A 17,105-nucleotide genomic window follows, 5' to 3' on the forward strand; every position below is an offset into this window, starting at 1 on the left:
CCATATATGCCCAGGACAGCCCTTCACTGTGCCACGCTGCAGACAAGCTGCAGGGAAATAAATACACCCCTAGCTCCCTGAGCATCTCATCGGCCAGGCCCACACAGCTGGATTGACATCCCCTCAGCTGGCTCGGCGCTGGAACTGGGACTGATTATCACTGTTTCTTCTTTGACTATTTAATTCATCTTTCCCTCGTCAATTCCTCTCTTCCCTTTCACCCTGCCCCTTTATCCAAAGCCCACTGCCGGGTACTTATACAGTAGGTCAGGTATACAGTATGTCATATGGATACTAATTCCTTTGTCAAGTGTGTAATTCACTGATGAAACTTTCTGGTTGTTTGGGACTCTCTGACTTTAGTCGTTCCTTTCGACGAATGAGTATTTACGAATCTTAGGTGATTCTTTCCCTTTAAGGGTGGGTCTTCACAGTGGCGCAACAGAGGACTCAAAAACTGATTTTCAGAGTTTAGTGGGGGTTTTAATTGTTTTCCTCAACTTCCGTAATCTGCAGTGATAACTCCCTCTGTTCTCCGTACCAAATCAAAATAAAAAGAAAATCAAGTTTGCGAGAACTTGCACTTGACGAAACACAGCAACTCCTCCCGAGGCACCGCTCGGCTGGAGCCTCTCCCACCCGGGGCCCGACAGGGGCCCGCTCCGAGCGCCGCTCGCCATTGGCTGCCGAACATTGCCGAGCGCACTCGTGCTCCTCCGGCGCGCTGCCGGAGGCGGCGGGGAGGGGGGCGAACGGCTCGAGCACGGCGCGGTGCATTGTGGGGCGGGAGAGGAGAGTCACTGCTCAGCCAGGGCCGCCATCTTGGCCGCGTCCGGACTCGCTCCCGCTCCCGGGGCCTGCTCCTTCTCCTCGCAGCGCAAAGCGGTGGAAAGGGAGAGGACGAAGGGCCCGCCCGGGCGTTGCTGATGCGCGCAGAGCCTCCCCGCACCTCTCCCAGGCGCCGCTAGCAGAGGGGGCGGGGGTGGTCGAGCAGCCGCCGGCGCGGCCTCTCCTCTGCCGGGATGGGTCGGTCTCGCAGCCGGAGCTCGTCCCGCTCCAAGCACACCAAGAGCTCCAAGCATAACAAGAAGAACCGGAGCCGATCGCGGTCCCGCTCCCGAGAAAAGGAGCGGGCACGGAAGCGCTCCAAGTCCCGGGAGAGCAAGCGGAACCGGCGCCGGGAGTCCCGCTCCCGCTCGCGCTCTAACACGGCCCCCTCCTCCCGCCGCGACCGGGACAGGGACCGCGACCGCGCCTCCTCCCCCCCCGACCGCATCGACATCTTCGGGCGCACGGTGAGCAAGCGCAGCAGCCTGGACGAGAAACAGAAGCGGGAGGAGGAGGAGAAAAAAGCGGAGTTCGAGCGGCAGCGGAAAATGTGAGCCCCGGGCCTGCGCTGGGAACGAAGGGGTGGTGAGGGATGGGGGAGGAAGGGAGGTGCTCTGTGCCTTGGTGCCTCTCCCTCGGCGCCTTCTTCCTGCGGGCTAGGCCCGCCTGCAGCCGGGGACAGGCGTTTAGGCCCTCGCTGAGGCCTGTGCAGTGCCTGTTTTCCCGCCATCCGCCCCTCTCTCAAAGCCCAGCTCCCTCAGGTGCCTGGGAGCCGCCCACTCGGGGTGCGAGCCCCCCGCACGCCTCCTCCCTCTCGGCCGGCTCTGCCCGCTTCCCATCCGCCGCTGCTGCTGCTCTCTCCCTCCTGCGCTGCTCCTAAACTTCCCTCTGCGGCGGAGGCCTCGGCGCCCCTGAGGCTTTGTGCTGCACTGCCACACGGCCGCCCCTCCCCTCCGTGGCGTGCAGCTTGTTACGCGTCGTGCGGAGGCATCTGGAGTTGCTCCACTGGGGGTTTCAAGAAGCACTATGCAGCTGCTGTATTAACACTGTGGGATTATTATCTTGCCAAACGGGATGGTGAGATCCGGTGACTTGTTTCATTTGAAACCTTGCCCTTTCTTCAGTTTATGTTATGGGGAGTGTGGTTATTTTTTAAGTTTGCAGATATAAATACTATTTTAATAAACTGTGGGGGTGCATTAATATGTTTAGCAACGTATGAAGTTATAAAACAGACCATTATGCAGCAGAGAGAAGGATGGAATAAACAGTTGTGATCGGATGATTCTTTTTCTTTGGACTCTACCCTTCCTCATTGGACCACCTAATCCAGAAATTGCACTTGTTTGCACGTGTGAAGCCAAGTAGTGCTGTTAATTCTCAGGTGGAGCTTTACTTCAGTCATATCGTTCTCAGGAAATATTAGTTGCCATTGTCGGGCTTGGTGACCCCAAGTTGTCACTTTCATTTTTGTTTGAAGGTAATCACCTTCGCTGACTTCAGAGTTTTGACAGTGATGTCGTCAGAGACTTCCACAGTAACGCAAACACATGTGAAACTTGGCATATTTTGACATACTGATCCTAGTTTTGTGGTTTAGAATTTTATTCAGTACCTAAATTAAGAAAAATAATCTCTGCATATCTACAGTGAAGAACTGGAATATGCTTAACAAATTGAGAATAGAATGAATAGTTTATTATAGTACTTAGGAGCTGGTTTAGTTCACATATAAGTAAATTTTCTATGTAAGTTAGCTTGGAAATTTTAAAAAGCTCATGAAGTCTATATAGAAGGAATATGACATTTGCGTGATACTTGCTACAGAATAGTGGATATTTGGGGAAGAATCAATATTGGAGAAGACTGGGTATGGAATTTTGATACTCCTACAATACACTTTAAATTTTAAAAAGGAAAAGAGTAGAAAAGTATGGTATTTTAGTAATTCATCTGTAAATTGTGTATTACGTGTGTTAGCAGAGATTTATGTTAGAGAAGGAAAGAAGTACTTCCTTTCTGACTGAGTAAATTAGTGGACAGTTCATAGATTGGAAGTGACTTTCTTCTTATGTCCTGTTCAAATCTCAATATACAGCCTAACTTCAACCCTTTCCTATAATGGTCATTTTGTTGCCTTGCAAGTATAATTTTTTTCCATTCAGAAATTTGGTAAAATGTAAATGGTTTCTTTTCTGCAGATTTCATAAAATTAGTCTTTAAGAAGTAAATAGACCATACTAAAAATAGTTTTTTACATTAGTGACTTACCCGTTGCTCTAGAATCATAACTCAGTAGGCCAGGATGGTAAAATGGTAAAATACTGTAAGTTCATGTGATTAAAAAAAAAGTTGGTACACTACAGAATAAATCACTGAGGTTTATATCTGTTTATAATTTTATTTTCTTGATAAGGTGTAAGCCATTGTAATATCATCATTGCCTATAAGTCTAAAAATACATTTGATTGGTTTAATTAAATTTGAGTGGATTTTGTTGGAGTGAGAAGAATCAAACATTTGCAGACACAGTGCTTAATTTGTGTACATTAACAATTGCTAAGAATATTGGAAAATCAGTTTCAGACATGAGTGTCATGGTATTTTTGTAACTATGCACTATATTCAATTAGCTAATTTTTTTTCTAGATTTCCTGATGTTAAACATAAAGCTATGATAGTTTAATTAAAGACGAGAATATGAACTTTATGACAATTTATTTCTCTAGAACAGCCACTTAAGTATGCTAAGTTGTCTTGGTACAGGATGGTGGGAGTACTTGCTGCTGAATAAATACTTGTAAGAGTGAAAGAAAACCTTTTAAAATAAAATCAGTATATAAAGGACTTTTAAACATTTGTCCAAAAAGGGTCATAGCTTGGCACAGATACTCTAAAAGAATGGGGTTGATGCATTTTTCTATGAGTGGTCTAGGGTTTTTTTTTTTTGCCTTATGTTCTTTTGTTGGTTTTTTTTTCTGAAAAAAACCACCTCAATATATTTTGTGTCCATTTTGGAAAAGTGGATGCTGGCCTAATGTTCCCCCAGCCTGATTTTCTATCTCTTGAGGATTGTAAGACTAAAATTGGTCTTCCCTGGCCAAATGATTGAGTTGAGGGTTTCAAAACTTTCTACTGAAGGAGATCCACTTAGTTCAGTACACTTTTGAAAAGATGACACATGAGCAGGGGAAGTTGGGAGCCTTTCACTTTTGTATTTCCCCGTTTATCTAGATAAGTAATCCATACTTCATCATCTCCTATTGCATATTTGCAAATTGTACCTTGGGTCATCTAAAAGTTGGTAAATTATGTAATTTTTTTTAAGTAGTTGTTTTACAAATATAATAGATTAGGAAAGATTTTCCAAATGAGACCAGAAAATGCAAACATTCTGAAAATTTTAAAATATTACAACAGTAGTTGTTATTCTAAATTCTGGATTTGTGTTGCTGACAGGCCAGAAGATAAGTTTCAAAAGATTGTTCTGTACTTCACAGAATATTTAAAATGAAAGTTCAATGTCAAGTTTCGAACCAAGAATCTCCTTCCCAAAGCCCATAATAATTCCAAATGAGTAGTACTACATGAAATATAACTATAAAGTATTCACTGTCATTCATCCTTGGATATCTAATTGCCATGCTGTACTAGCGATTACTACCTGGATTTTTTTTTCTGTATTTGGTACTTAATCTACAAATTTACCTCATATTTTTGTATACTTTTTAATGAAAAATTAAAACTGTGATCAGGCTAATACTGGTGCTAAACTAAAATAAAGGCAAGACAGTCGAAATATTTCCAAAATTAAGAACATGGAAAGCTGCAGTTTGCAAGGATTTATTTAGTCCTTGGTATTGATATAATTTCTTTTGGATTATTATGGTAGAAACAGAGTGCTGCAATAGAAAAGGTCAAGAGCTGAAGTACTTGAAATTTGTTAAGGTAAATGATTGGATAACAAGATTACAGGTATAACACCTGGAATTCTAGCTAAAATATTGAAATCACAAATTTTATTGCTTCTGTCTTCTCTTTTAAGATACTAGATATTAGTTTGGTGCCCCTAAGGTGGTGGCTTCAAGGCAAGATTTTACAGGATATTATTGCTATATGTGGCTTAAAATTGAGACCGTTTGAACTCCTGAGGCATGAAGGATGGTCAGAGTTGGGTGGGGGTTGGATTTTTTGGAGGAGGCAGGCATGGTGGTGTGGTTGTTTTGGTTTGGGCTGGGTTTCTTTCTTTTTTCCCCCTAATTGAGATCAAAAAGTAGGATGATAAGTTGCCTTCAATTTAGTGTGTTAGTATATAGAAAGATGCTAAATTTGGTATGGTCTGAATTGATTCCCTGTGATATGAACACTGATTGCCTGAATATTCACTTTCTTCAAATGTAGGGTAAAATATTCTTTAAATATATAATCTGTGTGTACAAGTTATTCAGTAGCATGGCTGATGCTGTGTGTTGAAGGAATTTGTTTCAGTGCGAACATTATTGATTAAAAATGTAATCCTCATGTTTGCATTCTGTAGTCGTCAACAAGAAATTGAAGAGAAACTCATAGAGGAAGAAACTGCTCGAAGAGTGGAAGAACTCGTAGCTAAACGTGTAGAAGAAGAGTTGGAGAAAAGAAAGGATGAGATTGAGCGAGAGGTTCTCCGCAGGGTGGAGGAGGCTAAGCGCATCATGGAAAAACAGTTGCTCGAAGAACTCGAGCGACAGCGACAAGCTGAACTTGCAGCACAAAAAGCCAGAGAGGTAACGCTCGGTCGTTTGGAAAGTAGAGACAGTCCATGGCAAAACTTTCAGTGTCGGTTTGTGCCTCCTGTTCGGTTCAGAAAGAGATGGAATACAGCAAATCTAATTCCCTTCTCATATAAACTTGCATTGCTGCGAAACTTAATTTCTAGCCTATTCAGAGGAGCTCACTGATATTTAAACAGTTACTCTCCTAAAACCTGAACAAGGATACTTGATTTTTAATGGAACTGACCTACATATTTCAGAATTGTTTGAAACTTTTGCCATGGCTGCAGGATTTATCAGCAGTCCTTTCATTTTGGGGAAGGGTAATGAAAAATCTGTAATTATGTATCCTTCATTTGTTTCATTTTGTTTACCTAGACTGTAAGAGGCTTTTGCCTTCAGTCAGGCAAAAAGCAGGGTCCAGCAGTGAGCTGCAGTACCTGTCTTTAACAAATAGGTTTCTTATTCTTCATTTAAAATGAACATTTTCCTTGAGCATACATTGGACTAATTCTGGGACTTCGAGCATAAGCCCATCCACGTCTTCACGAAGGATCTCTGTCCAAATCATTATATCCATTTTTAATAACTACTAACAACTCCTTTTTTTCTCCCTAGAAGTTATAAAAGAGCAGGTTGCCCTTGTCTGAAGTCAAGCTGAACGTGTGACTTGGGTTTTTGGGGCTTTTTTTGTTGTTTTGTTTTGTTTTTTAATCAGCAGCTGGAGCAGAAGCTGAAAATGTCTTTCTGTGAGACAGTAATTTGCTACTAAAGGCTTTGATGCCTGCCTGCACCAATCATTCCAGGATCCAGAAATTTCAAGACAAACTTCAAACTGTAGAGGAAATTTGTGCTAAATAGTCATAAGTGTCAAATGCTTTTCATTCTGTGCATCCTACACAGTTTATTTTAAATTAATATTTTGATTGGCTTACGAAAGGAGAGACAGTAGCAATGCAGCTTTCCCCTTCATACTAGATGTGACTTGTTAGTCACATAGTGTCAAATTAAATGGAAACAAATGGAATGCTGAGTTACAATAAATACTAAAACCAATAAATTATACTTTTTTGCAATTTCAGACTTTTAATATCAAAGAGTTTAAGTTGAATTTACATGTTCGTAGTCAGCAAATTCTTCACATATAGAGGTTTTTCATTTGATCAGATGGATGACTTTTTTTTTTTTTAAATGTATTTTTGGTATTGTCATCATCATGTGGAGAAGTCCTACCAGTTCCTTGTAACACAGAATAAACCTCCATGCCTGGAGTGAAGTGTGCTAGCTAGTAGCTGGTTACTAGTCATAGTAAGAAGTTTTCATATGCTTGCTTTGTTCATATTAACTTTTTTTTCTTACACAGACACAAACCTCTGGCTAACTTTAAATCCTCCAAATATAAAAATAATTTGGATATATATTATGTGAACTGAAACACTTCAAAAATTTTCACGCAGTCTTCATATTTGAGTTGCATAACAGAGTTCCATAAAATTCACCAAGAAAACAACAATTACAAGGCTTTATTTCCTGATCTTGCCTTCCCTGGACTCCTGAATTCCAAGTTCATACTGCAGACAGTTTCAGCTGTCTTAAAATTGTCAAAATACTGAATGTTAAGTCCATTCTCCCCATGAAAGAAGCCCATAGCTCCATGAAGTATGGATTACCATTTGTATTTTTCACTAACAGTAAATGTATTTTTCTTATTAATTGTTTGCCTTAGGAATGATTTACATATTTTTGTTCCTTCTTACCATAAACATCTGCATTCCTCAGCTCAGCCTTCCTTGTATGTTGTTTCTTTATAAATGGTTGAGCTGCTGATGCAGGTATTGCCAAGCTAACAGTACAAATCATTTTAAAGAGGAAGCTGGCGCGTATGGCAGCCGAGGAGCACACTCTGCAGGACACTGGACAAGACAGTAAATATTCAACTTTTAATGCTGATTAAAGGAGTATAGGTAAAGAATACGTAGGTATACTTAATTGGTGAGACAAACTATTCACTTTATTTATATTTTCTATATTACTTTTTAATTTGGTAAATACTATCCAGTTTTTGTAGTTGTCCTTGTTGATTTGTGTGATATTAAAATTCTAGTAATAAATTGTCAGGATTCTATGATTAGGGAGGGTTTAGTTGGTTGCTGTTTGGACTGGGCGGGATGATTTAAATTGAGTACTAGAAACCAGTTTTAGTGGCTGCACAGTTTACCGTTGTGAGGCAAAATAGGTGGCTGTAAAGCTGCCACTTTAAGTCAGTTCACAAAAGAATTCTGAGAAAGATTAGTGAACAAGCAGGAATGAGTATTTTACTTTACTAACATCTTGCCCTGTCCTCCCCTTTAGGAAGAAGAGCGTGCAAAGCGTGAGGAACTAGAGCGAATACTGGAAGAGAATAATCGAAAAATTGCAGAAGCACAAGCTAAACTGGTATGTGAAGGTGTAGTTAACTGTTCTGTAGGGAAATACAGGTGTCTCTGCCAGATTTGCAACACAATTGAAATAAACAGATCGGCCCTTTCTAGAGTTTAACTTGTGTATTTCTGGTTGCATCACTAACATTGCTCTCCTACCCCTGAGCGTAATAGACCAGATCCTTAGCAGTAACACTAAGCTGGTAAAATGGTTTGGATGCAGTTAATGTAGAGGGGAAATGGCTGCATTCAGAATTTTAAAAGTACATTTTAACTATATCACATGGGGAATGTTGAAATAAGTTTGCAAACATGTTCAGCTTTGTGTGACTAATTCTGTTTGGTTAAGCAGAACAAGTACAAACTAGATTTGATTCTGGTATAATGTTGATGCAGAAGTGCTGAAAGGGACTTTCAGCATAAGCTGAAGATGTGTAAGTTAGGAAAGTCTAACTTATGTTGGTCTTCAAGCCCATTTAATCAGGTGCCATATGAAAACATTCAATATGATTTAGCTGATTGTAATCAATTGATGATAAGACAAACTAAGCTGTTTCTAAATCCTGATTGAACTCTGTTTCAATTGCCCAAATGCCTCTTTCATATAAAATTGAGGCTTCTTAAATCTTCTTCCTACATCTGCTTTAGATCTGTTTCACCCTTTTCTCAAGCTCTTACAGTAGAAACAGGACAAATGGAAAATTATGTAATGAACTAAATAAGCACCTTTAGAAGACTACTGGGAGAGCTGTAAGGACCATAGGTCAGTGTAAGGATTGACTGGTTGCAAACCAAGTGAAAATAGTTTTGCATTAGAAGGGGTTTTTAGATAGGTTTTGGAGCAAGGAGACCTCTGCCTTGAAGGTGCGTTACTTCATTATGTTGTGCCTTCAACTTACATTTGACAAGTGTTGGGACAATTTCTGTATGTATCTACTGTCTTGTTTAATTAAAATGTAATGTGTTGTTTGCAAAGCAGTGCTGAAAAATGGTATGTAAGCACTCCAGATTTCGGTACATTAGCTGTAGAAAGTTCTCAGTGTTTCTTATAAACTCCATTCAAATAACCATTTTATAGTTTCACTGAAACCAACTATGGCACCTAGCTCAGGTAGAACTGCTTACATACCTATGCAGGATTGGACCTGTTTGGAAGTTAATATGGACTTGCAAATTGCTTTTATGACTACAAAATATGCTGGCCTAAATTTTACCATTTTCCTGTATAGGCTGAAGAACAATTGAAAATTGTTGAAGAACAAAGAAAGATTCATGAGGAGAGGATGAAACTAGAACAAGAGAGACAGCGTCAGCAAAAGGAAGAGCAAAAAATTATCCTGGGCAAAGGAAAGTCTAGGCCAAAACTGTCCTTCTCCCTAAAAAGCCAGGATTAAATTTCAACTCTGAACTCATAAAAGAAAAAAGAAACAAACAAAAACCAACAGCAACAAAAAAAAAAAAAAAAGGAAAACAAACAAAAACTTTGTATGGTAGCTTCATGTTGAAGTGTTTTTTGGTTTTTTTTTCTCTCAATTTTTTTTGTCTTTTTTGAAAGTTGGAAAGTTAGCTTGTTCTAATAGGGGCTGTGCTCTGCAATTCTTTTTTTTTTTTTTTTTAACTTCCATTAAGTTAAACCCTTATCAGATCATCATTGCCTTTTAGAGGGTAATCTGTTTTCATCAATTTTGTTTCTGTTTTGGTGGTCTGAAGCAACTCGTGTCACTTTATGAACGGTGGATGATCTGATAAGGTTTTACTGACCTACTCATCAGAGTTTGACTCTGATAATTGACAGAACTTTATACTGGGTATTGCTGACTTTTAATGTTTTTATTTTAAAGTCAGTAAATACATGAGTAAATTGCCATGGTATTACTGGACCTCTGTGGTTTATTGTTAAATCAGTGTCCTATGATACTGTCCCGTTGTTGCGCTTGATGTTCCCGATACAGGTAAGGAAATAGTTTGTCATTTCTGCTATGAATACATAGAGAGAGTTCAGTATTGTCTCTGTTAGATTTGTTTTTATTACATTGACAGCATTCAACCAGCGTTCCCCATTGTGTAAATAAACCAATTTGCTGAATAAAGTGAAAGTCTTAAATTCATATGTTTAAGTAAATTTTTTTAGTACACTTCTATAAACAGCTATAAGAGTGACAATTCACATTATTAAATTCAAGGCTATAGTGATATTTTTTTAAATTTTGCTTTAAACTATTGTGGCTTCTACTTATAATGCAAAATTACACACAGTAAAAAATCCCTGCAGTTGTGAATGTTATTGATGGCTGCTGCTGTTTTCATGAATGTTGGTTTTTATTCTGACAGAGACTTATTTCAGCTGTAGTATCATGTTTAAACGGCTGTTTGGCTTAATGCACCCAGACCAATAGTTCCGATATCTAAACCCCTTCAGTTCATCTCATCATATAATATATTGTATAAGTTAAGGTCATTACCATAAAATGAATCTGATGGATCCTTCCTAAAGGATTTAAAAATGGAAGTTTTTTTCTCCCAAAGGACTGGACTGGCTAGTATATTTGAACTGAAAAACAGAAAGTGAGATTCTGTCTAAATACATTGTTTTAGTCAGAAAGCAACTCTTATACAGATCTTGAATATTATCCATTTATATATACAGGTTTTATTTTGAAAAATGAAACTACAGATTGAAAACTATATATATAAAGTCCCCCTTTTTGATACGTAATTCTTCCACCAAAATCTAGATTACTATAGCTTGTCCAGTTCTAAAACTTTCTTTTTCCTGTCAGCGTGCAACATTTGTAGTAACCATAAAACGAACATTGCCAGTAGTTGCCTGAGCATTTGAATGTCACTGGACAAAGTTGGAAATAATTCCTGATATTCCCAAAGGGTCTGTTTCTGTAGATTTAGGAAATTAAATCTGGGAGCATGTTGAATATGCCAGTGAAAGCAGTATTCAACATGCTTTGTATGAAGCCGGGGCTTGGGGGCAGACTGATGTATGTATCTTTGTCCAGTATGTCAAGAAAATGTGAAGACGGTAAAATACCTACACTTATACTGTACTTAAATTTGTCTATATATTGTATTACAAAAGAAGGTTGAAAGTTGCTTAATGCATAAAAACAAAAGCTGAAGCCAAATAAATCATGTACATGACCTGTTGGCAGGAGCAGGCTGTATTTAAAGATCAACTGATACCTGTATTTTTAAAACAGAAAACATCCCCTGTTCCCTTATGAGAAACAAGCTATTAAAAGTCAATACTCAAAACAGACCTATGCAGTTTTGTTTCCTCTTCTAAAAGCAAGAAGCTAAATAATCATACATGCAGCTGGGGTATCAAGCATTTTGTTCTGCATCCCATATTTGCTGCTAAATGCTGCACTTAACATTGTGTAGGCTTAGATGTTACCAGGTTATTTTCAGTCCCACCTTTAGGATTATCCTGTAGACAAAATGCCCATTCCTCATGAGACTGCCCCTTCTGCCATTCCACATTTCACTACCTGTTTCTCCTTCCCCGCCCTCAAAAAAAGGAAAGAGAGCTAGATCTTTGGTTTGATTTCCTTTCCTGGGATAGAAGTTCAGTTGGTGGAATCTGCTGTCTCTTTACTGTCCTAAGGCATTCTCTGTCTTAGATCTTTGTAGACCTGGTGTATGTGAATGTTACGTTTGCATTGTTGTGGCCTTTTTAAAATTATTTCAGGACTTCAGACACTGCTGATTTCTAGGAGAACAGAGGTGCACACAGTTTGGAGGGGAGCAAATTGACATTTGACGGTAATAACTTGGGATATTCATACATTCCCATAGGCCTTCATACCCATTTAACGCAAGGTATGTAGGAACATAGGCGGACATTTATGCAGTGATTAAACCATGAGCTCCCCGCATGCACATACAAGGGGATATTAACTTACATAGAGAAAATGCTGTTGATGATTTTGTTGGGTGTTTAATTTTGATTTCGCTACAGTTTGAAGTTTCAACTTCAAATTTTGCTTGGACAAGTTTTGGGCTTTTCTGGGGTTTTGTGTGTCGTTGACCACTCCAGGGAGGCAGGTAGGCATTTTTGTTGCGGCCTATCTTGAGCAGTATTCATTTCCTTTATATGATAACAGAAGAGATCTTAGTTTTCCCAAACTTTGTTCATAAATGTCCTGGACAATTACTTTAATATGAAATTGTACGTGTCTGGCAAAGGCAGGAGCGTGGAAGGCCTTAGAGCAGCACGCTAAACGTGTGCTCTTACTTTGGAGGTTTGCTTAACTGCCCTTTGAACTTTACATGTTCATTTATCATTGTTTTTTCAAGCACAAGCAGAAAGCTGAGTCCTAAGAAATACATTGGAGGGATGGTATCCTTGAAGTTGAGCAAAGCAGAAACAATTAGGTCAGTGAGATGTCTAAACTGCCAAGAAACTGCATATGTATCTATAATCTCACTTAAGTATCAACAGTTCATTTGTTCCTATCTTATCTTGAACAAAAAGGATTTACCTTTGATGTCTCCTTTTCTCTTTAGCTATGTGCCACCTCATATACCTCACCCTGACCTGACTTGAAGGTGGTATCCCCCTCTTTGTGATGCTATTAATGTGCTCTTGGGACTGTTTTGAGTTTCTGCCATTTCTTGCATGGGTACCAAACACGGAGGTGTTGTTATTCACTTTTAACTGCATTGCATGCATTATCTTATAAAACATTTTCAGAGCATTTGGGGTGTTAGCTCTGTCATTGCAGGGTCTAAACTTGGTGCAAGTGCAGGCAGAATTCAAGTCAATAAATACCTTCCAGGCTGCATTACAGAGGGGATTTATTTCAGAAGAGAACAGTGGATCTGCCTGTGTGCCCAAGGCTCATTCCAAGGCAGGAGGATATGGTTGAAACACCCAGGTTGATACAGTTTCGAACTGACAGGCCAGTCTAGCTGGAGCTGAACCACAACTTTCATGCACTTCTGTTCCGTTCTGGTGCTGGTACTGCCACATGCGCGCATTTCAGGGTTATTCCTCTCTTTCCATCCCAATATTTTGTTGGCCTTCTGAAGAGTGCCGAGCTTCTGTTGACATTTCTGTACTAAACAACTTCATGCTTACAATCATCTTCCCTGGACTGACACTTAGAATCAAGGGTTATGCTGGCTCAGCATCAGCTCTGCTCGAAAGGACATAGATCCCCTTTGATAATAAAAGGCTGTTTGTGTAGCAGAAGCTTGATCCCATGTCATTTTTCCTACCACTCATATCACAGACCACAGAATAATGTAAATATTTTTGCTTTCGGACAGTGGTACTGTGAGTTAAAATGCATGGTTTGGATGTATGAACATCTTTTCTGTTCTTTATTACAAGGCTGCTTGAATTCTATGGCTCTGTTTGGGAGAAGCCAATCTAATTTTCTAAGAAGCTATGGTTTACCAAAACAGCAGCTGTAAAACAGACCTGGAGAAGGCAAATTAACATCTAGATATGTACTCACTCTACCGTAAGTGCAGAAAATGCGCTGTTGTGGTGTGAATGATATATTAAGACCTGTTTCAAGTATCTTGCACACTTGGCCTCAATTTGTACAAGTGATAAACAATCCATTTTAAGTCAATAAGCATCAATTGTGATAATACCTCTTTATTAAATTTAGAAGTAATTGTATCCATTCCACTGTGTTATATCTTCTTGACTTTTAAAATTGGTACATTTTCATGTAATGATGAATGAAGATGAACTGTTCCACTTAATAAAAAAATTCATGTTTAGGCTGATATTTAAAAGACAATCAGGGATTGTGGGCCCAATCCATTCAGATTAGCTGCCTTTCGTTAGATATTTTGTATATAGTACCAGACCCAGTATCTACGTAATTATTGCCCACATCACTGTCGGAAAGAAGGTGGAAGAGGTTATTCAGCGATAAACACGATTTTTTTTAAGCCTGGGTGAGGTACAGGAAATAAAGGTTTAAGCGGTGCAAACGGCAGTCCCAGTTTTTCAGCGAAGGCAAGGGATAGGCAGGTCTCACCTGCTCGCTGGCCACGCTCATCCACCCGTCCGTCCATTTGTGCGTCCATCCTCGTCCGCCGAACCGGGCCGCCCATCGCCGGGGGACCGCGGCGCCGCTCTCACGGCCGCAGCAGGATTTCCCCCAGAAGCCAGTTTCCCTGTGCGTTCATCTGTCAGGAAACCGCGTTCCTTGAGAAACCCGAAATGTCTGCCGGGACCTCCTCCTGAAATAGCCCCCGGAGAAGCCGCGGCCGAAGCCGATTTCTAACTTCCGAACATTCGTCAGATATTTTGCTTTGAAACCCCCGTCCCCAGCCTTTACTCTCACGTTTCTCCCGTGTCCGAAGCGCTTCTCGGAGGGGGGACGGAAAGGTTGGAGGCCGATGCAGCGGGCGCAGGGCTCGGGTCCGGGGAAGGAGCGCTGTCGCAGCGCGGCTGCCCAGGGGCTCCGCGCCGCCGCAGCCCCTCCGAGCGCCGCCCGCCCCCGGCCCCCGCCTCCTGGTCCGGCCCGGCCCGGCCCTGCTGGGAACCGTAAGTAACTCTGCGGTGCTGGAAGGGCCCTGCGGCCCGACCCCAACCGCAGGGACTGGTTCCTCGGACAAAAAGGGTGACCTGAGAGGAGTTGCCACCAAGCCCGCGTTTTTTAAGATTTCTTAATCTGTGTTGCTTAGGTTGTCTCGGAAATAAGTGCCCGGTTTTGCCTTGGTTCTTACTTAAAAGTGATATTATAAACGCAGATTTTTATACACTTACAGTGTGCATCGGTAGGATGCTGGACAGTAGAGTAAAACAGCTGTATTTGCGTAAAAATGATTAGACATTGGACAATAGGAGTCGTCTGATATATTTAGCTACAGGAGGATATTTTCAGACAATACCAGGGCTCTTCATTTCCTCTGGTTTACTTAAAGCAAGGATACGAAGAGTTAGAGGTCACAGTTTACTCACAGCTTTTACAAAACACCGCTCGTAACCTTTTGCTTCTAAACAAACAGAAGCAGCAGCATCACAAAATTGAGGTAGACCTATTTACACGTCTCTGTTGCTGGAAGCATTTATCAGGCTCCGTGTTTACATTGCCTCACGACCGACTACACACCACACATTTGTTTAAAAGTTTAATAATTAAGTACTTTCCTCCCCTCACTGGTGAAGTTCTCCTTTGATGCCCCTCGGTGTGCATAGATACCTAAGCTCCCACTTGAGTGCTAAGCTTCCGTCCCGGGAATCAGATCCTTTTCCACCAAATTGCGTCGCCGGATCTGCAATTCCTTCCTCACTTCAAATTCAATTTAATTAAGCAGTTTACTTAAAACGTATTCGATGTTTTGTGTGAAAAGCAAACTGATTTCCTTGTTTTCTTAAGTGGTAGATTTCATTAGAGAACTACCGAACACAATTAACACAAAATCTTTGGGGCTTTGAGCGCGCCTCCGATTTGTTTCCCCTCTATTGCGAGCGGGAGGAGCGGGCTCTGCCAGGCTGAAACACCCGTTTAGTCGAAAAGGGGTCGAAAGACAACACCGAGTTCCAAAATTGATCCGGGATATAAATTACAGTGCCAGTTGTTTTCCATATAAGAGCTTATTGGCGTTCGTCTAAAAGCCGGACGAGCACCACCACAAGCCAATTTTTAAGCGAATACCCATATTTCTTCGGGAATAAAATTACGTGAAATTGGCTATTTATTAGGGTCTTTGGTAGCATGTTCTTTGCATGCCTCGACTAAAAGGCAGGGAAATGGCAGAAAGAGCGCCGTAGTTTCCTGGGATTTAACTTTTAATCCTTTCTGCAGATACTATTTTGGCAAGAAATCCTTACTGGAAGAAATTCGGTAACCTCCTTAATTTCACAGGAGCGACATTACACCACCAGTGTTTAGCCTCGGCACAACTCTTGTTGCAGACCCCTCGCGTGTGCCGCCTCCCGAGCCCGGTACCACCACCCGGGGCAGCGATACCGCCGCCCCGTTTCGCTTTTGCCGGAGATTTTTGCGGTAGAACCATGTGGGCGCCGGCCCGGGCAGGGCGCGGGGGAGCGGCGGAGGGGGACAGCCGAGGGGGAGCGCTCCCCCTGCGGAGGGCAGCCGCTGGCCGCTAGTGGGAGCTGTGGCCCCGTGGAAGTGCCGCGGGAGCCGCGGCGTGTCGGGCTCCGAGCGCGGCGTCGGGAGCACCCGCGACCCCACGGCGCCCTCCGCACCGCCCGGGGTGCCGCGGGGAAAACATCGCCAGCGCTGGCCGCAAGTAGCTCCTTCTGACCAGAAGTCAATGATAGAATGAAATAAAGGGCCAGGTGCCGTGCCGTTGGGATATGCGGCGTCTGAAAACGAGCTGCGTCCAAACCCCCTCCCCACGAAAGTCTAGAGGGGAAGAAAGAGGCTCTGAGCGAGCGCCAGAGAAAAGCGAGGGAACACGCAGCCGGCTCCAGAGCCCTGCATTGCCCGCCCTTCTGCATCCCTCTCAGGGGCTCCGCATGTCCGTCTCTTCTTTATTCAGTGCCGGCCCGTGGCCAGTTGTCGCGCAACCAGTTAAACTTAGAAAACTCACAAAACCCGTGGGAAGGGCAAGTGGGAACCGAGCGCCGAAGCACCCCCAGGCCGCCTTACCGGCAGGGAACCCGCAGAAAGTTGTGCACGGAGCTCCGCGCCAGTGGGGACACGGCCCGGCCCTTTCCCGCGCAATGGCGCGGAGGTGGCCGCTGCCGCGCAGCGCCGGCAGCCGCGCTTCCCCGGGGCGCTGCGCTCCCAGCGGCGGGCAGGGTACGGGGGAGCACCGTGCCTCCCGGCCCTGCCGCTGCTCCCCGCTCTTTAAACGGCAGAGTACTTGGGAAACAGTTTGAGCAAAGGCTGTCTTTTAATGCTTATTTAATTTCATCTTTTCCCCCCCCGATTTCGCTCCATCTGGGCCCGCCGCGCCTCCCGCGCAGCCCCGCTGTGAGTCAGAGCGAGTGGACGCCCCGCGCAAGCCGGGCAGCGGCCGCCCGGGGGTGTTACCTGCCGGCCCGCTCGGCTGGGCTCGGCGCGGCCCCGCCCGCCGCTCGGCGCTAAGTGACAGGCGCGGCGCCCAACCAGCGCGGCGGCCCGGCGGCGGCCCTATGAGCGGCGGCGGCGGG

General features: G+C 42.7%; 1 protein-coding gene and 1 long non-coding RNA gene across 2 annotated transcripts; one reads left to right on the forward strand and one right to left on the reverse strand.

Annotated features, from left to right (window-relative positions):
• Window positions 1-767: 767 nt before the first annotated feature.
• Window positions 768-10,107, forward strand: ARGLU1 (arginine and glutamate rich 1). The gene is made up of 4 exons (XM_085056659.1): window positions 768-1,378; window positions 5,366-5,591; window positions 7,932-8,015; window positions 9,229-10,107. The coding sequence occupies exons 1-4, from the start codon at window positions 1,023-1,025 to the stop codon at window positions 9,391-9,393; spliced, it is 831 nt and encodes a 276-aa protein (XP_084912785.1). The 5' UTR covers window positions 768-1,022; the 3' UTR covers window positions 9,394-10,107.
• On the reverse strand, window positions 9,596-14,641 carry LOC146444530 (uncharacterized). Its single transcript, XR_014851080.1, has 2 exons — window positions 14,323-14,641; window positions 9,596-14,164 (listed from the first exon to the last, which is right to left on the reverse strand). It is a non-coding gene; the product is annotated as an uncharacterized LOC146444530 (long non-coding RNA).
• Window positions 14,642-17,105: the final 2,464 nt, after the last annotated feature.

The sequence above is a fragment of the Lichenostomus cassidix genome, chromosome 1 (assembly GCF_008360975.1).
Source record: "Lichenostomus cassidix isolate B80296 chromosome 1, HeHo_3.0, whole genome shotgun sequence".
NCBI classification, from domain to species: Eukaryota; Metazoa; Chordata; class Aves; order Passeriformes; family Meliphagidae; genus Lichenostomus; species Lichenostomus cassidix.